At 52.1% G+C, this 24469-nt stretch overlaps 1 protein-coding gene across 1 annotated transcript; it reads right to left on the bottom strand.

The window, feature by feature from the left end:
* Positions 1–6330: 6330 nt before the first annotated feature.
* Positions 6331–9280, bottom strand: LOC147990550 (uncharacterized). Its single transcript, XM_087538281.1, has 2 exons — positions 7966–9280; positions 6331–7742 (listed from the first exon to the last, which is right to left on the bottom strand). Exons 1-2 carry the CDS (start codon positions 9278–9280, stop codon positions 6331–6333), a joined length of 2727 nt encoding a protein of 908 aa, XP_087394407.1.
* Between the last annotated feature and the right edge of the window lie 15189 nt (positions 9281–24469).

Raw genomic sequence — 24469 nt, 5'->3', positions numbered from 1 at the left:
GAGATGCGAGGGCGCGATACCCCATGCCTCAGAAGCTCTTGATCACGCTCCTGGTGGCCTCACGCAAGCTGCGCCACTACTTCCAAGGCCACCCCATCAAGGTCGTTTCAGCTCACCCATTGGAGAGAGTGCTCAGAAGCCCCAATGCTGCAGAAGGGTCGTTGAATGGAACATCGAGCTGCAAGTGTTCGACCTGGAGTTTAGCATAACCAGAGTCATCAAGGGAGTTGCACTCGCCGACTTTGTGGCGGAATGGACCGACACCCCGGAGCTCGAAGCAGGCGAGAACCGATCCCTCTCGCCAGGAAGTGAAGCGCCAAATGGTTGGGTCATGTGCTTCGAAGGCGCGTTCACACGGCAGGGTGCGGGGGCTGGACCCATGCTCATCTCGCCCACTTAGGACAAGCTTTACTACGCCGTGCAGCTCTGCTTCCAGCAGGGCGAGAAGGTCTCCAACAACATCGCAGAGTACGAGGGACTCATCGCCGGCCTCAAAGCGGCGGCGGCCCTGGGGGTGAAGCACCTCACTGTCAAGGGAGACTCGCAGATCCTCGTCAACTTCTCCAACAAGGTGTACGAGCCAAAGGATGAGCACATGGAGGCATACCTCGCGGAGGTGCACAAAATGGAGAAGCAGTTCCTGGGCCTGGAACTACAGCATGTGCCTCATGGCACCAATAAAGAGGCCGATGCCATCACCAGAAGAGCATCCAAGCGGCTGCCCCAAGATTCTGGCATCTTCGAGGAGCGGCTCTTCAAGTCTTCAGCAACACCTCCGCCTACGGAGTCGGTGCCATCTCAGGAGGAACTCCCCAGCCTCCAGCCTCGGGAGCCCCCGCCTGCGGCCCGACCTCAGGAGCGCGCCTCCTCTTAGCGCTCGAACCTCAGGAGGGATGCTGGATCGAGGAGTTCAAGGCGTACCTAACGCAAGGCACGTTGTCGGAGAAAAAGGAAGACGCGGAGCGTGTGGCCAACAGGCTACGGCATACTGCATTCAGGACAGTGAGCTATACAGGAAGCGGCCAAATGGTGTTTCTCTACAATGCATTTCCAAGGAACAGGGGAATGAGCTGCTGGCCGACATACATGGCAGAGACTGCGGGCACCACTTGTCGTCGTGCACCCTGGTCGGCAAGGCTTTTCGCAGCGGGTTCAACTGACCCACGGCACTCAACGACGCGGCCGAGCTGCTGAAATCCTGTGAGGCCTGCCAGTTCCACGCCAAGAAGATCCACCAGCCCGCTCAGGACCTCTAGACTATCCCGCTCTCATGGCCATTCGCGGTCTGGGGGCTCGATATCCTAGGCCCATTCCCTCGGGCGCCTGGAGGCTACCGCTACTTCTACGTCGCCATTGACAAATTCACCAAATGGGCGGAAGTGGAAGCTGTCTGCACCATCCCAGCCGGGTCAGCAGTCAAGTTCATCAAGGGCCTTGTAAGCCGATTTGGGGTCCCTAATAGCATCATCACCGACAACGGCTCACAGTTCACTAGCAATCTCTTCAAAACGTATTGTGCTAACCTTGGAACGCGGATCTGCTACGCCTCCGTGGCGCACCCCAAGAGCAATGGACAGGCAGAACGCGCCAACACGGAGGTCCTGCGGGGCCTCAAGACAAGGACCTTCAAGAAGAAACTCGAGGCCTGCGGTAGGGGCTGGCACGACGAGCTCCAGTCTGTGATGTGGTCCATCCGCACCACCGCCACCAGGCCGACAGGCAAGACCCCGTTCTTCCTCGTCTACGGAGCAGAAGCGGTTCTCCCACACGAGGTTAGGCATCGCTCCGCGTGGGTCCTGGTGTTTGATGAAATGCAGCAGGACGCCATGCGGGGGGATGGATCTCGTGCTGGGGGAGGAACGCCGCCGAGAAGCTCGCTCCGAGCTGCGAGGTACCAGCAGGCACTGCGGCGGTACCACTGCCGCAGCGTCCGCTCCAGGACGCTCGAGGTGGGTGATCTTGTCCTAAGGCGGGTGCTCTCCAGGGAAGGGCTGCACAAGCTCTCGCCCATGTGGGAGGGCCCGTTTCGGGTCGCCCACGTCTCTAGGCCTGGCGCCGCGCACTTGGATACACAGGAAGGGATCCCCATCCAGAACGCCTGGAACATCCAACATCTCCGGAAGTTCTACCCATGAAGCAAGGCCCGATGCCTGTGAAGCAAGGCCCAGTGCCTGTGAAGAATGTCCGCTCGTGACACTCTCACGTAATAATGAGTGGGGCTGTACACGCCCCGGAGTCTCAGAAGTGCCGCCCTCGGGCCTCGTGGGCTCCCTCCCACGCCTAGTGGCAGCACTTAGCTCCGCGCTGGTGAGAAGACAAGAAGACTAGACTAGGTGCCGGACGCGACTTTTCATTTGCTTTCCATAGTTGGTTGCCCCCTCTTTTAAGTGAGAATTTGCTTTCTGGTGTTCCTTGCTGGCCTGGTTCCATTGTCCTTATTGCCTCCTTTTCTGCCCTTGGTCCCTCGTTTTTGACCCGTCCTCTCCCTTGTGTGCCTCGCGAGGGGGCTGGACAGGCGCCCTAGTGAGCATTTTCGTTTTCTTGTCTTTCGCAAGGCACCCTCGCTCTAGCTCGCAAGCTAGCCCTCCCCTCTCAATCTGTGCCCCCCGGGTACCGCGATGCGAAGCACTGGGTTACGGCCAGCAGTGCCTACGACCAGGGCCCGGAAGAATAAGGATTCCCTGACGAATTTTTGCAGTTCTCAGGCACCTCCCGAGCATAGGAGGCCTCGTCGGGCACTGGGGAACGTGCGTCTCGTGAGGCGGGACCTACCTCGGGCGCATCTAGCTAAGTCATTCTACGCGCATACATAAAACATGACACTGCAACACAACAAAGGAATGATAAACATAACGCATCCACTTAGAAATCATAATTGTCGCACGCCCTAGTAGGGCCCCATACTTGTCTCTCTCTAATGCAGGAAGGAAAGGAAGAACGAAATAAAAGCGGAACGTGCTCCCTTGGCAGGTCACGAGGACGGGCCCGTGGCGCTCTCCTAGGTTTAGCTAGCCCCTCCTCGCGCTTCACCGGAGCGCAGCAACAGAACGACCCGCTGCCACCTTCGAAGCAGGCGCGACGGCATGGCGGCTGGTCGTATCCGCCACTGTCGGAGCTGCTGTCGAAAGAGGAGCCGTCGTAACTGGACGAACCGTGGCCGGCGCCGAGGACGAAGCTGCCTTCCTTCTCGTCACGACCATCGCCAACGCCGAGCACCTCGTCGCTATCGTTGTCCTCGGGGCAGCACCCGATGCGGCGACCATCTTCCCCAAATACCCTCACGAAGAGGGTCGCATCGCCATCGTACTTGAAGTGGAGGGCGCACCGCCTGCCTAGTCCGCGCGCGCGGGCGAGCGTCTGCCAGCCACGAGCCAGGACCGCGTTGCCCACGGCGGAGACCTCGACCGCGACCCAGGAAACCTTGCTGCAGCAGCCGTCCACCTGCAGCCAAAGACCGCCTGCGCCAGTGGCAGGTAGCTCGCCAACAAAGAAGCGCGGGAGCTGAAGCCAAGTGCCGGCCGGGTTCTCCGACCACACGAGGAAGTCCGGCATCATCTCCGCCGAATGGAAGCGCAGCCAAGGGGGCCGCGTGACCACGGCATGCCTCACCTCATCAACAGGACTACCACGACCTGGGCGGCTGCCACCATGAGAAGAGGCGCCGCCGCGGCCGCGAGGGGCCGCGAAGGGGGTCACGGTGTGCCTACGGGGACGACCGCGCCCCCTCTTGGGCGGTAGTGAGCCAGGTCCCTCCTGGCGAGCGTTCCCCTTCTCCGCAACCGAGAGCCTCTTCACAGGCGCCATGGGTGTTGCTGTCGGTAGTAGAGCAAGGAAGAAGAAGAAGCTGGAGAAGCAAGGAAGAGACAGTGACGGGGGCTCCGCCCCCCCCCCCCCCCCCACATCCCATTTACAGCCAAGGGGAGGCCAACCGCCGGCCTCCACGATCTAAGGTAATAATGATCTTTTTTCTGCATGCAGCAAGGACCCGTCAAGTCGGGCAGTTGCCGAGGCAGCGTGGGGAAGCGGAGACGCCCACGTCCAATCAATCGCCATGCGCCAACCGTGGCCGCATGCTAATGGGGCCCGTGGCGCTCCGCCCTTGCCCTTTGGCTTCGCCTTGAAGACAATCCCGAGCGCGCCTTGGGCCCGGGAGCTACTGTCGGTGTTCTGGGAACGGGGGTCCCCAGACTTGCCTCCCTGCGGCCCGCAGTGTGGCTCCACCAGCGGCCCTATACGGCCCATCTTCACCAGCAAACATTCAAGACCCTCGTGAGGGTCCAAGCCTCATGAGGGGGCAACGCAAGACCTCCTCAGGGGCGGCCTCACCAGGCTGGCTCGCGAGGGGCTGAGAGATCATGGCAAGGGGCACCTCACAAGGTTTCTATGATGCAAGCCATGACACCTGGAGCCAGGCGGGCGCCAGCGCGCGCAGTGTCCTCGTTTCCTCTTTGGTGCTAAAGGGACAAGCACAGATGAGGAGTCCCGAGGCATCAAGCAAAGGTTTCCATATCGGTGCAACAAGACTAAGACCAGCAGGACGGCAAGACGGAGGTCACCGTGGAGCCCAAGACGGCGTCACCACAAGAGCCTTTGGCAGGCGAAGACTACTTTTGTCAGGATAGCTTGTACTAGTTGTCTCCCTTCGAATTTGGTTGTTGTGGGATCCCTCCCCGCTCATATTTGGGAAGAGGACCAGGGCCCCTATAAATAGGACTAGCCACCACCATAGAAGGGAGGTTGATTGGGACCTAGATCGAATCCATAGCACCCCAACCACTCAAGTTCATCAAGCACAAGAACACCTCTCCTCGCGAGGCTGTTCTTCCCTTGTAACTGTTCATCCTCAGCCCAAGAGACAATCCACCACACCACACTGGAGTAGGGTATTACACCACAACGGTGGCCCGAACCAGTATAAATCTTGTGTCTCATGTTCTTTGGGTTCGTCGAGCTAGGCCGTGAGATCGTAGAGTGTGCGAGCTAGAGAGGGGGAGAGATCTTTGTGCGCACCCCAGTGTTCGAACCTCAAGGGTTTTGCCGGAACCCGAAATCTGACACCCGCCATGTCGTCGAAGAGGTTGTTGACGTCGGGGAAGAAGTCGTCGTCGGACTCCTAGGCGTCCATGACGAAGAAGTCAATAGTCGCGCGGAGCGCTCCCCAAAAACCTTATCACCCTTCTCCCATACAGGACTCAAAGAGGTGCGGTTTTGGAGGCCTATTGTCCCGCAATGGGGAAGAATGTAGCAGTAGCTCGGTGCTCCGGAACTTGGAAGTGAGAGGAATGTGTTGTTTTGGTGTGCATCTCTGAAGAGGAGCGATCTCGGCTCATTCCCGCAACCCGCGGCGCATTGTGACGAGGCGTGGCGTGGCGAGGCGGGCGACGGAGGAGGAACGCGCGTGAATGTCCCTCTTGTTCTCATGCTCATACATGTGGGGAAACATCCTTCCTTATAAGGAGGTCCAACTCCCACCAAACTAGCAATGTGGGACTAAACTTTAATTCCACCTCTTTCCTTGCACGAATGAGCTGCGTGGGCGTCTAGGATTTATTAGAAATTTGTGAAACTGAGCTGGCCCAAACTAAACAAAATTCCAGTAGTATGCAAAGGAAATATAAAATAAGCCGCGTGATCCATGTATGATCGGAACTTATTGTCATGTTGGTGAGGTGCAACAATACCAATTAATATTTTCATGTGTTCTATTTTTTTGTGTTTAAAATGCCTTTTGAAAATGTTTTGTAATTTTTAGAAATCTTTCATGTATTTTAATTTCTTTTGTCAAGTTTTAAGAAAAAAAATTAGGTACCAAAATAATATTCATATAATTTGAAATTTGTTCTCCCTTTTCTAAAACAAAATTTTTCATGTAATTCTATAAAGTGTTCACACGCTTAAAATTTTCTTAATTAAAAAATATGCATTCTCTTTTAAGAAGTGCATATGATTTAAAAATTGCTTATGTATTTCAAAAAGTGATGATGCATTTTAAAAATACAATATACAATTTAAAAGTGCGTGGGCGTATGAGGGATGGTGTATGGACTAGGTGTAGGTTGTAGCAGGGAGGAAGGACGTCATGTCCAACTCGCCGAGATTAGTTTTAAAACTATTAGACATTCACTTATGATGGTTTGGTTCAGTGGAAAATGTGAATGGGTTAAGGATTCAGTGAGCGAATACGCAAGCTGCGTATCATTTCATTGATAGGTAGAGAGCAAAGAGCATACAGGGTTGCAGGTACAACACTCGTACACCAAGGAGGGCAAGACTACACCCACGCAAGCATCGAGAGAGCGGGGATGCTCAGTCCCAAGTAACAAGAGACATCTAAGGTGGCTTAAATATAGAAAACGCCGCCAATCCTCTAGCTCTGGCCAGAGCCCACGTGCGTGCCTCGTCGAGGATTGTCCAAGTGAGGCGGTCAGAGGAAGGTGCAGCAGCATCGAAGATGACAGCATTGCGATGCTTCCAAATGCTCCAAGCCACCAGAATACCCAGGGAGGCAACACCTTTGCGCAGAGATGGAGGGGAGGTCGCCACAGCCGAACTCCACCATTCCATGAACCGGGACGTAGGGGTCGAGATGTCGACCATGAGTCTGCATGCGGCAAGTGTGCTATGCCAGACAACGCGGGAGAAAGGGCATCCAGCGAGGAGGTGATCGATAGTCTCCAAGGTCCGGTCACAGAAGACACAGGTGGGGTTGTGGGAGAGCCCGTGGCGCGCACGTCGCGCAGCAGTCCAGCAGCGATCTTGCGCGGCCAACCAGATAAAGATCTTTGCGCACAAAGGCGCCCAAGTCTTCCACGTCAGGGTGGCATGGACCGAAGGAATGGACCCGTAGAATAGAGCGGAGTAGCAAGAGCTCGTTGAAAACTGCCCATTGGAGGTCCAGCGCCAACGAACGGAGTCTGGAGTGGAGGGAGGGAGCTCAATGTGTCGAACACGGCACCAAAGCTCAATGTACTGGAGAGTCGCAAGAGGCCCCAAAGCCCCTTGGATGTCTTGCACCCAAGCACGGTGCAGCAGGCCATCTGACATCGAACGGGACCTGCGTCTCCGCTTGGAGACCAAGGCGAAGACAGCGAGCGCGGACTCAGTGACGCATTGGCCCTGGATCCAATGGTCGGTCCAGAAGCGGCAGGAGTGCCCATCACCGAGCACCCAGCTAGTTGAGGCGCGGAAGATGGCCCAGACCTCGGCGTCATGTTGCAGCTGGAGATGGCCCCAAGGGCGGGAAGGGTCTGTATATGGAAGCCAGAGCCACCGGACTCGAAGGGTGATGTCGACTCTCTGCAGGTCGCGCACACCGAGGCCGCCAAGCTGCGTCGGCATGCACACCTTCCGCCAGGCCAAGGGACAGTTGCCAGCAGCCACGTCCTTCCGCCCATGCCAAAGAAAGTCACGGATCACCCGGTTGGCCCGACGAAGTGTGGTGGCATTAAGGGCAATGGCCGAGAGAATGTGGAGCGTCATGGCAGAGAGGACGTGCCGCACAAGGGCAAGCCTCTCCCCACGGGAAAGAAGGGAGGCCCGCCAGGTGAAGAGCCTCTTGTGTAGCCGATCGATGAGGGCGTCAAGAACGGAGGAGTGGAGTCTCTGAATGGTGAGAGGCAGACCAAGGTAGGTGACCGGGAAGTGAGCCACCGGGCAGCCAAGGGCGGCACTCACCTCAGTGGCCTGCGCGTCCGTGCAACGAATGGGGACGATGGAGCACTTGCCAAAGTTGGTCTTGAGACCTGAGGCCAATCCAAAAATGTTCAGGATCTAGCGCACGCCGAAAGGTCAGTGGGGTCGGGGTGACAAAAGACCACAACGTCGTCCGCATAAAGGGGGATGCTTGACGTCATGTGTCGAGGAGAGAGGCGCTGGAGGATGTTGCAGCGGATCGCATGCTGGATCAGAGAGTTGAGCACGTCAATGGCGATGGTGAAAAGCATAGGGGAAACCGGATCGCCTTGCCGTAGGCCTTTAGCATGAGGAATCGGGGGGCCTGGGTGCCGTTGATCAAGACCCGAGTATTGGACGTGGAAAGAAGGATGGAAATCCATTCTCTCCACCGTGGCCCAAATCCGAGGTGGTGAATGACCTCGAGAAGAAAAGGCCAGGAGACCGAATCGAATGCATTGGTGATGTCGAGCTTGAGCAGAATCCTTGGCGCCTTGAGGCTGTGGAGGTGCCGGGCAGTTTGTTGGACAAGCAAGAAATTTTCGTGAATGCACCTGCATGAAATGAAGGCGCTTTGGTTGGCCGACACGAGTTCTCCAAGCCTCGGCGCTAACCGTAGCGAGAGGACTTTAGCAAACAGCTTGGCAAGAAGGTGAATAAGGCTAGTGGGGAGATAATCCGTTAGGGACATAGCATCTTGTCTCTTGGGAATCAGGGTAATGAGAGCCTCGTTGAGGTGCTGGAAACTATGCCCATTCATGGAATAAAGCTTCCCGAAGGCTTCACAGATGTCGCCTTTGACGATCTCCCATGCGGAGCAAAGAAACTCCGAGGTGAATCCATCCGGGCCAAGCGCCTTCCCTATGGGCAACAACTTCACCGCGTGCCAAATCTCGTCCTCAGAGAACGGCAGCTCAAGCTCGGAGAGGTCAAAGGAGCGGTGGTCAAAGGCGGCAAAGTCGAGGGAGAACGGCCACGGGTCCGCGGAGCCAAGAGATCTGGAGAAGTGATCAAAAGCGGCTCTAGCCATCTCCGCATTGTCTGAAACGAGCTGGTCAGCAACACGAAGCTCGGTGATCAAGTTCTTCTGCCGTCGCTGGAAAGCATGGATGCATCGGAAGGCGGTGTTCATCACGCCTGCTCGAAGCCCGGAGAACCTCGAGCGTTGCCGCGCAAGGGATCGCTCGAGCGAGGCCAAGCCAAGGTAAGTATGTTTCAGCTTGCGCCGCAGCCATCTCTCGCCAGAGGAGAGGGGTCGAAAGTCCTGCGCCTCATCCAGGCGCGCAATGATCTCGTGGGAGAGCAGAAGTTGAAGAGAGATGCCGCCCATCATCCTAGCTCCCCAGCTGCGCAGCTTGCGTGCAGTGACTTTAAGTCTGTCATAGATCCTGCGGAACGGGTCGAGGTCCGACTCAACAGAGTTCCAAGCCTGGGACACAACATTGATGTAACCATCTAACTTGGGCCAGAAGCGCTCAAAGTGGAAGCGTCTGGCGGCCTCCAAGGTGGGTGCACAATCCAAGAGGAGCGGACTATGGTTGGAAACTGTCGAAGAGAGGCAGCGAAGCATGCAGCCACGCAGGGAAGACTCCCAGGTGGGCGTGCACATAACCCGATCAATGCGCACCAAGGTGGGCTAGTCTTGCTCATTAGACCAAGTGTAACGGCGACCGTGGAGGTAGATATCTCGTAATTCCATGTCCACAATGAAACGTCGGAAGCGATGCATGATTCCGTGGTTGAGCCTACTATTGTTCTTATCCTCAACGGATGTGATCATGTTAAAATCGCCGCCGACAAGCCATGGCCCCGCGCAAGTGTTGCGGAAGTGCTGCAGCTCAGTGAGAAAGGCCAGTTTCTCGTCGTCATTCTGTGGCCCATAGACGCCCGTAATCCACCAGTGTGGACCGCTAGAGGGGGATGAGACCAGGGCAGACACGTGATGGGTGCCAACATCGGGGTGGGAAAGCGAGATCTTCGTCCTACACCAAGCGAGAAGGATGCCACCACGGGTGCCAACCGCGGGGAGAAAGAAGAAGTCCTCATAGAAAGCACCGAGAGTCTCAAGGACAAGCGAGGACGAGACCGAATCAAGCTTAGTTTCTTGAAGATAGACGATACAAAGAGCAGCGGACGCGATCACGCTACGAACAGCACAACGTTTCGCCCTCGAATTGAGCCCGCGAACATTCCAGAAAATAAAGCTAAGGTTGTGATCCATGAGAAAGGTGGGGGGTAGCCGGGGGCGAGGGAAGGATCAACCCTCGACCGGGCAGGGGCCAGAGAGCTGTTGGCCACCAGGCTGTCGATACGGTAGGCTCCACCCATAGAAATCCGCAAAGGCCTAGATCACATCATCCGTGAGGGGTTGCTTGAACAGCGCCGAGTATCATGCCAAGATGACATCATTGAGAGGCTCGTCGTCTTGAAGGAGACCTAGCCGCCGAAGAAGGACGCGCTTGGCCTTCATCTCCAAGTCCAGCCCCCGGTCAGCAAGGGCGATACGACTGCTGCGTCGAGGGGTGAAGTTGGGCGGCACCTCTTTGCGTCATCTTCGGGTCGCCGGGGTGGGCAGGAGAGGAGCCACAAGGGCCTGCATCGCATCTACAAAAGAGACCAGGCACGACGGTGCAGGATCACGGGCCGCCTGCATGGCCTGGCCAACCAGGGCCAACTGCGCGCCACCAGATGGCATGCATGAAATGGCAGGGGAGTGCATGATCAGGGCCAGGGCCACACGGTCGTCCTGGGGCTCCGTGCCGATGGGGTCAGGGGAAACAGCCAAGGCGGTGGCTGGGTCCGGGGGAAGAGCCGAATCGCAAGGAGCCGCCGGTGAGTGCGGGGCCACCTGGGGATCTATCCCAGAAAGGCCATCCGCAAGAAGCTGGACAGCTATCGAGACGTCATCGGGTGGAGGGCGTCTGGCCTCTAGAGAGGCGACAGGGGGGACCAGGGTCTACGAAGGGACCACCCCGCACTCGTCTGACCCCACAGCAGACAGGACATGAACAGGAGATGCAGGATCCGAGGCCGGGTTTGTGTGGAAGGCACCAGAGTCCACGAGAGACAAGCCCGAGGTCCCAGCACCCGGTGACCCAGTCAAACGGCTGGGAACCAATGGTTGGCCGTCGGTGGTGCGGTCCAAAGAAACCGTAGCAGCAGCTTTATCCAGAGGCAGAAACGAGCTATCGGGAGCAGGTGAGATGCGCTGACGTACAGGAAGGACAGGCGGGCCCCCACAGGCAGAGGGGTGTGACCTGAGCACGCCACGCCAACCCCGGAACGGTGGCGACGCACGCCTACGGCGTCGCCCACCGGACCCGCCACCAGCACGGCGGTGTTCAGACCTCCCAGCACCATTGCCACGGCTGGGGAAGACGTGCTTCTAGGGCTAGGAGGGGAAGGGCGGTGACCCAGGCGCAGAACCATCATCCCCGTCCGGAGAACGCGGAGGGGGAGGCGGTGGGATGGCAGGAAGCCGATAATCCTTAGTGCGGGCGACATGGATGGAGACAGGGAACCGCACCAAGCTGACAGCAAAAGCGGAGACGCGATCGGGGTCATCGTCTGGCGCAAGGGCACCAGGCTTAGGCAGCAACAGCTCGGAGTCTCGAGGAATGGCGTCGGGGTTAGCGGTCCAGGCGCTAAGACGGAACACCGACATGTCGCGACCATCGCGGGTCTCCGGAGCGAGGTGCTCGATCAAGTAGATCGGTGAGAGCAGGATCTCAACCGAGGATCAATGCCAGCCATGCTCAGGGATGCCCACAATCTCGATGTCAACACGAAAGACCACATGAACGGGCTCGCCGCCGGTGCTGCTGCTCTAGGGATGGAGCAGAAGATGGAACCAAGGCGAGCTGACACGAGCCGCCGCCACCCAGGCACGCATCTCGCGGTCGGCAAACCGGATGAGGAATCCCTCCGGGTGACGGGGGTGGACAGGGAAGGCCGAAGCCGGCAAGTCGAATTGGCAGCGGAGGAGCGCGGTGACCTCGACGCAGGACACCCCAGAACGGTTCCCCGCCACTGTGGCGACCAGAGCCTTGCGGAGCGTCATCTCCGCCGCTGTGATCTCGCCGGACCTAGGGAGGTAGCAGACGGCACCGGACGGCCGCAGGGATGGGTGACCAGACAATGGGACGGCAGCGGACGAAGAAGCGAAGCGCGAGGCAGAAGAGCCAAGGAGCCCGGAGAGCGCGGGCGAGGAATCAGGGATCCCGGAGGACGCAGGCGAAGAGACAGGGAGGCCGGAGGACGCGGCCAAAGCAGATGGCTCAGAGACAAGCTGCAGCGGCCCGGAGCAGGAGGGGGAAGCCAGCCCGGAGGACGCGGGGCGGCAGGGTCCCTCGAAGCTGGCAGAGGAGGAGCGGGGTGGCCGCGGGGAGGAGATGCATGGCCGCTTGGTGGCGGGGGCCGGTGCGCCATCGGGCAAGGCTGGGCGCGGCAGTTAGCAGTTCCGCGCGATGTGACCGAAAAACTGGCACCTTTTGTAGCGGACGTCCTTGCGACAGTCCACGCGAGGGTGGCCGGGATCCAGGCAGCGAGGGCAGACGGCCCGGGCCGATGGAGCAGCAGGCGGGGGGAGGGCGGCGACGGCAGACGGGGCCGCGCCCGGCGCCGGGGGCGAGAAAAACGCTGCCGGCCCCCGACGACCTGCCAGCCATCAGAGGGGTGGGGCTCAGTCGGTGACATCACGGGGGCGACCCGGTGGATCTCGGACCGTGGGCCATGGCGTGCCACAGGCTGGGGGGCGGGGACGGCAGGGGGAGCAGGGCTCCATCGCCGGGGCGGGGCACAGGGGTGGAGCCATGGGCGAGCGACCGTTGCAGAGCATGATGGAGGCAAAGGTGTCCCGTATTTCGATGAGATGGTGGCTATTGTTTTGGAGGAAGTCGACTTTGACGATCCGACTACAAACGTGCGAGGACGTCGCGCCTTAGCAGTCGCTAAACTAACTCCAAGAGGTTATTGACCATGCAGGAGCTCGATCAACCTGACCCCGAAGGTCTGTTTCCTATAGGCAAACGAAGAACAAGCAAGAAACTGAGATTGCAATCTGGATATTGCGAATATAAGATGAAAGCTTTATTGATCAAGGTGGGGTTTTGTGACGCCTTTGTCTGGTCATTGAACACAAACGAAGTACGCGAAGTTGCAGCTATGGCGAACTTTAATCTAAACAAAACTCAAAGTCTAAACGATGCCCTAAGGGCTGTATGTATGGAGGAGAGAGGGGGAATTTCGTGGCCCTTGGTGGAGGGGTCGGAAACCAACCCTAACTCTTGTTTCCCCACACATACGGACTCTAAAAACAGCCTATACTTAAGTACTTCGAAAATACATGGGCCTGGCCCAATAATAAGGTGATGCAGCACCTAGAATAGCCTCTGGACGAAATTTATGCAGTGGCATCTTGTATATTTTTTCCAAGGCTTCATGTACTCATTATGGTGGCTTCAAAGTCCTGGAATCATCACTTGTAACTCCGTTCTTGTTCCCCTTGCGCATGCCATCATCTCCATGCTTGAACTTGCTCCAAGGTTCATCTTTCTTGTCCAAGCCAGGCCCTTCATTTGTAAGCAAAACAAATGTATCCAATTTAGGCAGCATCATATTCTTATGAACATTAGAATCGTTACCAAGAAACGAAAGTACCTGATAATTCAATTGGCGTGCACGAGCTCTAGTAATTGGTTGAGTATGTATAACAGCAGGGGCTGTAGGTGTAACAATGGTATTGATGTCCTCATCATCCCCCCCCCTTCTTGAAATGAAGTCGTCCTCGAGGAAAGCTCATCTTCCTCACCTAAATAAGGCTTCAAATCTGCAATGTTAAAAGTGGGACTAACCCCAAAATCTACAGGCAGCTCAAGTTTATATGCATTATCATTTATTTTCTCTAACACCTTAAAAGGACCATCAGCACGTGGCATTAGCTTTGATTTTCGCAAATTAGGAAATCTATCCTTATGCAAATGTAACCAAACAAGATCTCCAGGTGCAAACACAACATGTTTTCTACCCTTATCTCCAGCAAGTTTATATTTAGCAACATAGCCAAGAAAAGATACTCGGTCGGTGCAAAAGGTGCACTTTCCAAGGTTACCAAACAAACGTGCATCACGTAGAGCAATAAAAACAGCATGTAAATGTTCAAAATGTTCCTCCAAAGATTTGCTATAAATCAATATGTCATCAAAGTAAACTACCACAAATCGTCCAATGAAAGCATGTAAAACTTCGTTCATTAACCTCATGAAAGTACTAGGTGCATTAGTTAACCCAAAAGGCATGACTAACCACTCATATAATCCAAACTTAGTTTTGAATGATGTTTTCCATTCATCTCCCAATTTCATACGAATTTGATGGTATCCACTATGCAAATCAACTTTGGAGAATATTGTAGAGCCACTCAATTCATCAAGCATATCATCTAGCCTAGGAATAGGATGACGATAATGAATAGTAATATTATTAATGCCTCTACAATCAACGCACATACGCGACGTACCATCCTTTTTCGGCACTAAAATGATAGGAACGGCACAAGGACTAAGGGATTCGCGTATATAACCTTTGTCGAGCAGCTCATGTACTTGGCGCATAATCTCCTTCGTCTCCTCTGGATTGGTACGGTATGGCGCACGGTTGGGTAATGATGCACCGGGAATTAAGTCAATTTGATGCTCAATCCCTCGAATAGGTGGTAATCCCGGTGGCACGTCTTGTGGAAAGACGTCAGCGAACTCCTGCAAAATGTTAGTGACAGCAGGAGGCAAAGAGGAAGGCATGTCCTTGAATGAAAATAATGCCTCTTTGCACACAATAGCATAGCGAACAGATTTGCTAACATCTAGATCATCAATATCAGATTTGGTAGCAAGTAAACATGCACTTTTCAGTTTAATTTCAGAAGCAACACTAGATGGTTTATTATTAGGCTTCATTTGTTGCTCAAATTCTTCTGCCACAATCTGATTTTCACTCTTATTTTGCTCCTGTTTTGATTTATTGGCTCTATTAATATCATCTTTCAAAATGAAATCAGAAGTCATAGGAAGCAAAGTAATATTTTTGTCCTTATGAACAAGACTATACTAATTGTTTCTACCATGGTGTACAGAGTTTTTATCAAATTGCCATGGTCTACCAAGTAATAAGGAGCATGCTTGCATGGGTACCACATCACAATCAACATAATCAGCATATGTAGAGATACTAAAATGCACACGAATAGTACGCGTTACCTTAACCTTGCCGCTGTTGTTGAACCATTGGATGTAGTAAGGATGTGGATGTGGTCTTCTGGTGAGAGATAGCTTCTCCACCATCTTCATGCTAGCCAAGTTGTTGCAGCTCCCTCCATCTATGATGATGCGGATAGAACGCTCCTTCAGAACCCCCTTTGTATGGAACAAATTATGCCTCTGATTTTTCTCAGCTTGTGTAACCTGCACACTCAAAACACGTTGAGCAACTAAACATTCATACCTATCAGCATCTTCAGCAGCCATGTATTGCGTCTCATGATCAGAATCATCTCCACCGTGTTCTTCATGTGTAATAAGAGCCAGTCTCCTCATCATAGTCACTAGCGGACTCATACCCACCATCCTCGGTAGCAATTATCACACGCTGAGATTTGCATTCTCTTGCAAAATGTGATCTCCCCTTACAACGACGACAAATAATATCACTTGTGTTCCATGTTGATGCAATGGAAGAAGAAGAGCTCTGCGCAGGCCCGGCAGGTGTGCTCTTGGCAGATAGTGGTGGTTGTGTCTGCTTTCTTATATCACGGCTGGAGGTGGCACCTGATGGAGGTGCTGGAGTAGTGGAAGTAGAGGATACACATGGTGTCCTCCGTCGCCAAGTTAGGGCACGGAAGATCGAACTGCTCGGCCTCATCTTCCACTCCATCTAGCAGTTCTTAGTGTGGTAAATAAAACTTCCTTTTTACGGCATCGTTGATCCTATGGCCTTGTCACTTTCTACCACAAGCAGTTTCTATTCACACAAGTTAGATCTCTCTCATACTGCATCTCATAACATGCCTAGTATATTCACTTATGCTTCACAAAGTAGTTCGATTCCTCACTTGTACTGATCTCTGGATTCGTACAAATCTGGAACCAACTCCTTATCTATGAGTGAATGTCTTCGCACGATGAGGTCAATGTCTTCTAAACTGTTTTATATTCAAAATCTTCTGAGAATGCATATGACCTCTTCCCCTTCCCTCACACCTTAATGCTGTCACAGGTACATGTCCGTGGGAGAATCCCTTGGTTCTCATAGTCTGCATTCATTTGCAGAATTCTTACAGCATCATATAAATTCTCCTGAAGCAAGCTCCTGTTTGTCCAGCAAGTGAAAATCTTTGAAGCCTTTGAACGTGTTGAAGCCTTTCAGTTTAAAGTTCATGGCTTCAGAGAAATCAGCAAGGAAGGGTGGCAGAAAGCGTCATGGAGAAACATCTAGAGATCTGCCAGATGACCTCTCAGAACTGTACAAGACAGATCCTGAAGAGGATTACAATCAGCGCACGACCCGAATCCAATGGATTCGAAGATATTGGGCAGAACAATGGTTCAAATACCGATTTGTAACCCAGGAATATGCTGAGAAAAATGCCATCAAGAGACCGTGGGGAGATATCCTATACAAGAATCTTCAACCCAGGTCCAGAGATGAAGCCATTGAACAAGGCTTCTATCCCTGCATGGTTCGTGGGCCACAGCCTGTTGATGCACACCCATCGTCACTACTATGGTGTCGTGACGACATTCTGTTCAAGCGCAACTTCCAGTTTGCCCAGAACTCAGCGAAGCAAAACAAGAAGACATTGGGACTAGACTTCAAACCTGGTCCCTCAGCTCCAAGGGCTGATGGCACACGAGATGCAGAACCCAATGTCATCGGTCCTTTCTACAACCTTGAAGGCCTCATCACCCATATCTTGGTTCAAGGGACTGCAGTGAATGAGCCTGCAGCTGACGCTGAATCAGATGAAGCGCCTGCAGCGCCGAAGCCAAAGAAGTTGAAGAAGCCTAAAGCTTCAAAGCCTGCCCCTTCACCAAAAATCTCACGGGCGAAGCCACTGGCAATTGCACCTCCTGAAGACAGTGTGCAGTCCGAAGATTTATCACGCATCTCCAAGCCCTAGAAGGTCAAGATGCCTCTGCCACACACCGGCCAAGAGCTTACAGCTGCTGCCATTCTGCGCAATGATGCCATTGATCTGTCAAGTGATGAAGATCTTGCGGATGACGCTCTTGAGCAACTCATCAGGAGCAAAGAAGAAGCAGAAATCTTCAATGATCTGCCTCTCTTTGATGTGACAATCATCCACAACTTCATTGATGAGTGGTTTGACACGCCAAACATCAGCTTCGAAGATCTGCAGCTACCCATTGGCCTCAGTGTCGCCTTCCATGGCGCCATTGCTTCAGAACTAGCTATCGCCCAGCGCATTGTTGAACTGAAGCAAAAGATTGACTATGAAAAGGCTCAGTTCAAGAAGCATATGGACAAGCTCAGCGTGCAAGAGGTGAAGAACTTCAAGATTATGCTGCACGAGCTCAAGGAAGCCTTTCTAAAGAAACGTGCAGAAGCTCAGGGTTCGCGTGAGCGCATGAAGGTTCTGGCTGACAGATGTGTGCAAGCCTACAATGAGGCTGAGAAGCGCAAGGCCCTTGGGCGTCCTGGCATCGACCCCAGGATGGCTGCAAAGAAGATAAACAAGCCCGCTATGGCTGAACCTGACGCACCTAGGTAGGAAGCAGATCCCATTGTCTTCCCAACTAGAATGACTGGCTCGAAGCCAAAAAGCCAGTCAACCGCTTCAGAGCTCAAGAAGACGAGGACTGCTGAGGCTGAAGCCAGGAAGAGGAAACATCCTGAAGCCTCTCCTATTGCCCCCTCCAAGAAGAAGAGGAAGACCAAGAAAGATCAGGCTGCTCCCACAGAGCCTTTGATAGTTGAACCCATTACTATGGTCCGTCCTGATGCTGAATGCCAACTGACAATTCATGAGCCTACTTTCACAGAGGCTCATGAAGCTGAAGACTTTCCAGCAGCTGATCCCATCGCTGCTGAAGACATTGGTCACCATGACCATGTAGAAGATGGTGCAGTCCTTCCTCAGCTCGAGCACAGCGAACTCATCAGCATTGGTCGTCCTCTGACGCCAATCGCTCAGGATGCTTCATGGGCTGATCGCCCACAAGAGGAAGAAGACTTTGAGGCCCAGCCAACTCCAACTACACAGGCGTCGCCTGTGTTGCGCAGGCTTCGCAAAGGACCAAGGCCTCCAGTCTCTGCGTCTGAAGCTGGATCTGCTGAAGACATTCCGGCTACATCAGCCGATGAAGAAGAAGTCCCACAAGCTGCTACTCCCCCGTCCCACCAAGAAGCAGTTCTCGAAGAGAACGTGATTGAAAATCTTGAGGCTGCCACCACCAACACCACTGAAGCCACTGACGCTGTCATGGCTGAAGCTAATGTGGAGCCATCACCAACAAAAGCACCAGCAGTCAGCGAAGCCACTGATCCCGCCACTTCTGTTCCTGAGTCTGCTGCCGGTCCCCAGTTCGACTATCATGTTGAGCACAGGCCTCAGGTACAGAAGCCAATCCCAAGATTGCCAAGGTTCCCAGGTCCTGCATCAGCACCTGGCTCCTTCAATATCAATGGCTTCAGAGCAGACAACACATTCTTCAATAGCTCCAGGAACCCCTACTCAAGGGAAAGGATATCATCTGATCAGTTCTGGAGCTATCCACAGTGAAGCTATTACTCTTGCATTCTATACAATCAAGGTCGCATCTTCCCCCACAAGCGTCTTGACATTGAAGCTATAGCTGGTCTGCCCTGTCTGGAAGAAGCTCTGGATTGCTTCAAAGAAGTTGGATTGCTGCCGTTCGTCACTGACCAAGAGCATTGGAATGAAGAGTTGCTGTTCCAATTCTATGCCACACTTCACATCTGCGGGTATAGCAGAGATCCGAAGATTTGGGTCCTGGAGTGGATGACAGGAAACGTTCATCATGAAGCCAAAGCCTTTGACATCATTGAGCTCACTGGTTTGCCCACTCCTGGCGATCTCTACGAGCATGGCTGTCAGCTTCATAGTGAAGCTATTGAGAGCATCTTTCAGAAGACTGAACCTAATATGAGTCAGATGCTTAGTATGATGAAGCCATTGCCCCAAGATGCTGCTTATCCCACGGAGTTCTTCATTGAAGACCTTGAGTATCTGCCAAGAACCATTTATCACATCATAAGGCAAACTCTCTGGCCAATCAAAGGACACTCTCCACATGCCAAGCTTGAAGGTGCAATGAAGACTTTGGTCTTCTATATTCTTCATGGAAAATGCTTCAATGCACAGGACTTCTTCATTCGCCAACTTGCTGCATCAGGCTCTGATCTGTTTGGCTTGAAGTTCTACGCCCCATGGGTCATGCGGCTAATCAAACTTCACTCCACTATCTCATATCAGCCATCTGCTCGCAATCATCGGATTTTTCTGCCTGATGTGGATATTTCAATTGAAGCCATCTATCCTGAGCCTGCTAAGGAACCTCTCAGTCTTCAGAATGCAGAGCATCAAAGTTTCACTCAGAACGTTGAAGGCATGGAAGCCATAACTCGTGTGTATCCTTTGGCTAGCACTACATGTGCACCGCATCCTGCTCTCACTGAAGCCATTGACAGTACAACTGCTCCACGACCCAAGAAGCGCACTCGTGTTCTCAACGACCGAGAGCTTCTTGTGGCTCTTCATCAGAAATAGGATAGGCATCATGACTGGCTGAAGCGTCAGATGCAAAGCCTCTTGGTGGATGTTAATCGCATTCGCAATCTTGCCACCAAGAATGCTTTTGTTGCCCATGAAACCTCTTGCCGCACATGGAAAGGGCTAACGTTGATGTGTTCTGAAGATGATCTTCAAGAGGATGGCTTCACTGAGCGATTCAAGTTTGACTCCACACCTCCTCGAAGGGCAGTGCTGCGACGAACTCCATCCCTTGAAGACTCTGAGTTCTCTTCCTCTGCTGCAACTGTGACTGCCAGAGTGATCGAGGATGAAGACGATGCTACTTCACCGCCACCTCCTTCAGCATGCTTCGACTCTACTTCAAGCTCTTCAGCACCGCCAAACACCACCAATGACCCTGCTGCTTCACCTACTCCTCATGGGAACGAGTAGATGCTCTATGTCTTCAAACCTTTTTGGTCCTTACTGACAAAAGGGGGATAAACATATGAGGTTGATAGTCTTCAAGCGGGTCCATATGGGCGGGTGCTTTATATTTTGCTTCGTGCTTACAACTCTCGTTTTGCTACATTTGGTTCTTTGAGTTGTAACACTTAAACTCGATGGTCGTCTGCTACTTATCTGCCACCTTGTGTCGCGATGATAAATTCCGCACTTAGATCATTCTGCAGACGTCCATTTTCCATTATGCATGTCATTATCTTCATATACTTTCACATGCATAGTGGATTTTCATCATAAGTTGAAGTGGATCTCCACAAGTACAACCTGCCATGTGCATTTGCATTCCAAAAGCAAATTACTTATATGCACATCTTCAGGGGGAGCCCTTGCAACTTATGAAGACAATTTCTTATCCTTTACAATTTCACAGATTATATTCCCCGTTGAAAACTTCAACTAGTTTGTCATCAATCACCAAAAAGGGGGAGATTGTAAGTGCATCTAGTGCCACCCCTAGTTGGTTTTGGAGTATTGACGACAAACCTAGTTGAGGGACTAATGTGTTTGTGAGAATTGCAGGATAACACAGGTAGAAGTCCCTCATTGATTCGGTTTTCCTACCAGAGATGACCCCTAAAAATGTATGAAGACATTGAAGTCAAAGGTGGTATATGAAGATATTCACATTGAAGACTATGACAAGAGAAGACACCACATGAAGCCTATGGAGCTCGAAGACTTAGATCTTTCGTAGTTCTTTTTCTTCTGTGTTGAGTCATAGGAACCACCATACTGTTAAGTGGGGTCCAAGAGAACCAGTCAGAATGACTAAAGTGATGCTTAAACAAAACCTATGTCTTCGAGTGAAGACTATGAGAGTGAATCTTGTCCAGAGTCAGACAAGTCAGCTTTGCTTGTAGCCCAAGTAAAGTTGTCGTGTGAGTTTGAAATCTGACCATTGGAACACGTGTCAGTTCCTTAGTGACCCAGGGTCATTTCGGACAAATCAGGTCGGGTTGCCAAGTGGCTATAAATAGCCCACCCCCTACAACCATAAACGGTTGGCTGCTCAGATTCAGAGTACGGCTTTTGTCGCTTGAGATCAACCCACCTCGAAGCCTTTGAGAGAGAATTCCTTGCGAGGATAAAGCCCTAACCACCCAGAGCCAAAGAGAATTAGGCATCACTTAAGTCTTCTTGTCTGTGTGATCTGAAGACTTATTACACTTGAGGACTGTGCATCCTCCAGCCGGTTAGGCGTCGCGTTCTGAGCATCCAAGAGACATTGTGGATTGCCGGTGAACGAAGTCTGTGAAGGTTTGGGAGTCTACCTTGAAGACTTACCAGAGTGATTGGGCGAGGTCTGTGTGACCTTAGCTCAAGGGGAATACGTTGAGGACTGGGTGTCCTGAGCTGCGTGTTCAGGACTGGGTGTCCGGGACTGTGTGTCCTAAGGTTTAAATACCTAGCCGCCCTAACCAGACATACAGTTGTCACAGCAACTGGAACTGGTCCAACAAATCATTGTCTTCAGCGAGTCACTGGTTTCATCTTCCTTGAGTGAAGTCATTGTATGTTCGCACTATCTTTTGTCTTCACTGAGTGACTGCGTGTTCTGTGTGGCTTCACAATATCTTCCTACCTGATCCATACTACATTGCTGCTATTAGTCATTGTGCTTTCACTCTATTGAATACTTGACTATGGCTTGCCTAGTGTAGTCTACCTTCCGCTGCAGGGTAATAGATTTATTTCTATCATTTGTCTTCATAACTTCCACGTTTTGAAGACTTTCTGTAGGATCGGAAGTATGTCTAGAGGGGGTGTGATTAGACTACTTAACCAAATAAAAACTTAACCTTTTCCCAATTTTAGTTCTTGGCAGATTTTAGCTATTTTGGGACAAGTCAAGCAATCATCACATAATTCAAGCAAGCATGCAAAGAGTATATTGGCAGCGGAAAGTAAAGCATGCAACTTGCAAGAATGTAAAGGGAAGGGTTTGGAGAATTCAAACGCTATTGGAGACACGGATGTTTTTCCCGTGGTTCGGATAGGTGGTGCTATCCTACATCCACGTTGATGGAGACTTCAACCCACGAAGGGTAACGGTTGCGCGAGTCCACACAGGGCTCCACCCAAGGGCAACGGTTGCGCGAGTCCACACAGGGCTCCACCCACGAAGGGTCCACGAAGAAGCAACCACCCACAAAGGGTCCACGAAGAAGCAACCTTGTCTATCCCACCATGGCCAACGCCCACACAGGACTTGCCTCACTAGCGGTAGATCTTCACAAAGTAGGCGATCTCCTTGCCCTTACAAACTCCTTGGTTCAACTCCACAATCTTGTCGGAGGCTCCCAAGTGACACCTAGCCAATCTAGGAGACACCACTCTCCAAGAAGTAACAAATGGTGTGTAGGTAATAAACTCCTTGCTCTTGTGCTTCAAATGATAGTCTCCCCAACACTCAACTCTCTCTCATAGGATTTGGATTTGGTGGAAAGAAGATTTGAGTGGAAAGCAACTTGGGAAGGCTAGAGATCAAGATTCATATGGTAGGAATGGAGTGTCTTGGTCTCAACACATGAGTAGGTGGTTCTCTCTCAGAACATAAGAGTTGGAATGATGTGTGTGTTCTGATGGCTCTCTCACTGAATGAGAAGGAGGTGGAGGGGTATATATAGCCTCCACACAAAATCCAACCGTTACACAGTTTTCCAATCTCGGTGGGACCGAATCAATAGGCTCGGTCAGACCGAAAATGTAAACCTAGTGACCGTTAGTGATTTTCGGTGGGACTGACATGCAACTCGGTAGGACCGATATGGTTAAGGTTTGGGCATAACGTAATCTCGTGAGACCGATTACACAAACTCGGTGAGACCGAATTTGGTAATTAGCTAACCAGAGAGTTGGTCAGGCAAACTCGGTGGGACCGATTTGCTCTTTCGGTGAGACCGAGTGGAACTCGGTGAGACCGAAAAGTTACAAAGGGGAAACACTGAGTTTACATTGCAATCTTGGTGGGACCGAGATCCTTATCGGTAGAACCGAAATGCTAGGGTTTGGCAGTGGCTAATGACAAGTGAAACTCGGTGGCGCCGGATAGGAAGAATCGGTAGGACCGAGTTTGGCTTAGGGTTTAGGTCATATGTGGATGTGGGAAAGTAGTTGAGGGTTTTGGAGCATATCACTAAGCACATGAAGCAAGAGGCTCATTAAGCAACACCTCATCCCTCCTTAATAGTATTGGCTTTTCCTAAAGACTCAATGTGATCTTGGATCACTAAAATATAAAATGAAGAGTCTTGAGCTTTTGAGCTTGAGCCAATCCTTTGTCCTTAGCATTTTGAGGGTTCCACTTTCACATCCATGCCATGCCAATCATTGAGCTTTCCTGAAATAATCATCTTGGAATACCATTAGCTCAATGAGCTATATGTTGTTATGAATTACCAAAACCACCTAGGGATAGTTGCACTTTCAATCTCCCCCTTTTTGGTAATTGATGACAACATATAGATCAAAGCTTCGACAAAAGATAATAATCATGAAATATATCGTCGCTTTGAGAAGTATGTGATAAGTAAGAGCTCCCCCTAAATTTGTGCATATTTAATGACGTAGTATCTCAATGTCTCACAAATAATGACGTAGTATCTCAAAAGCACAAAAAAGCAAACAAGTGTTCAAAAAACCACCAAATAAAGCAAGAGAGAAAAGCAACACTCTCTCTCTCTCGAAGCCTATGATCTATACATCTTCTCCCCCTTTGGCAACAAGTTACCAAAAAGTTCCTAGAAAATGCATAGCACTAGATCGACGCTCAGGCTTGATCTTCAGGTGGTGGTGGAGTCCGGATCACTCCAAGGACGAAGGCTTCGGTAGATGCTGAAGTAGTCGCTGGAGTTGGAGCTGAAGTAGATGCTGGAGCTAAGGCTGTAGCTGGTGCTGAAGTGGTGGCTCTTGTGTCAGCAACTGGCACGGCAGATGACCTCGGGCCTCTTGGCACTCTGGAAAAGGCATGAGTAGTAGTCCTGCCTCTCCTCTCCTGCATGTCCTCCTGGAGCTGCTCCACTACAGACTAAACTTCCGTTACCTTGACATCCAAGTCATAGAACTTCTGTTCCATGATTCTCTCTAGGCTCTGCTGATTCTGAGTGAGGGTGGCCATACTTTGCTCAATCCTCAGCGTGGATGCAATCAAGTAACCAAGCTGCTCTTGTTTGGTCTTCAAGAAGTATTCAGATGCCTCCTCTTGAGTAGGCATCTTGGCAGCTTTCTCCTTCCTCGCCTTCGCCTTCTGTGCATAAGCTTGTGCAGATGATGGCTCGTTCTCTGTCATCACAACTTCATTGTTCTCAAAATCTGGATGGATGGGCAAATGTTCCTTGTCCAATAGATATATGCCCGTGCCCATCTTGGAGTTGATGAGCTCCTGAATCTGAGGGGCATATCCGCAACTCCTCTTCTGATCTGCTGCAGTCCTCTTGATCGTTTCCACTATGAGGCTCATCACCTTGAACTTCTGAGGCACATCAAACACATGTAGCAAGTTGATAG

This window comes from Triticum urartu, chromosome 1A (genome assembly GCF_056163025.1).
Source record: "Triticum urartu cultivar PI428250 chromosome 1A, HENAU_Tu73, whole genome shotgun sequence".
In the NCBI taxonomy this organism is placed as follows: domain Eukaryota; kingdom Viridiplantae; phylum Streptophyta; class Magnoliopsida; order Poales; family Poaceae; genus Triticum; species Triticum urartu.
The sequence above is the reverse complement of the archived record's forward strand: the minus strand, read 5'-3'. Positions and strand labels throughout refer to the sequence as shown.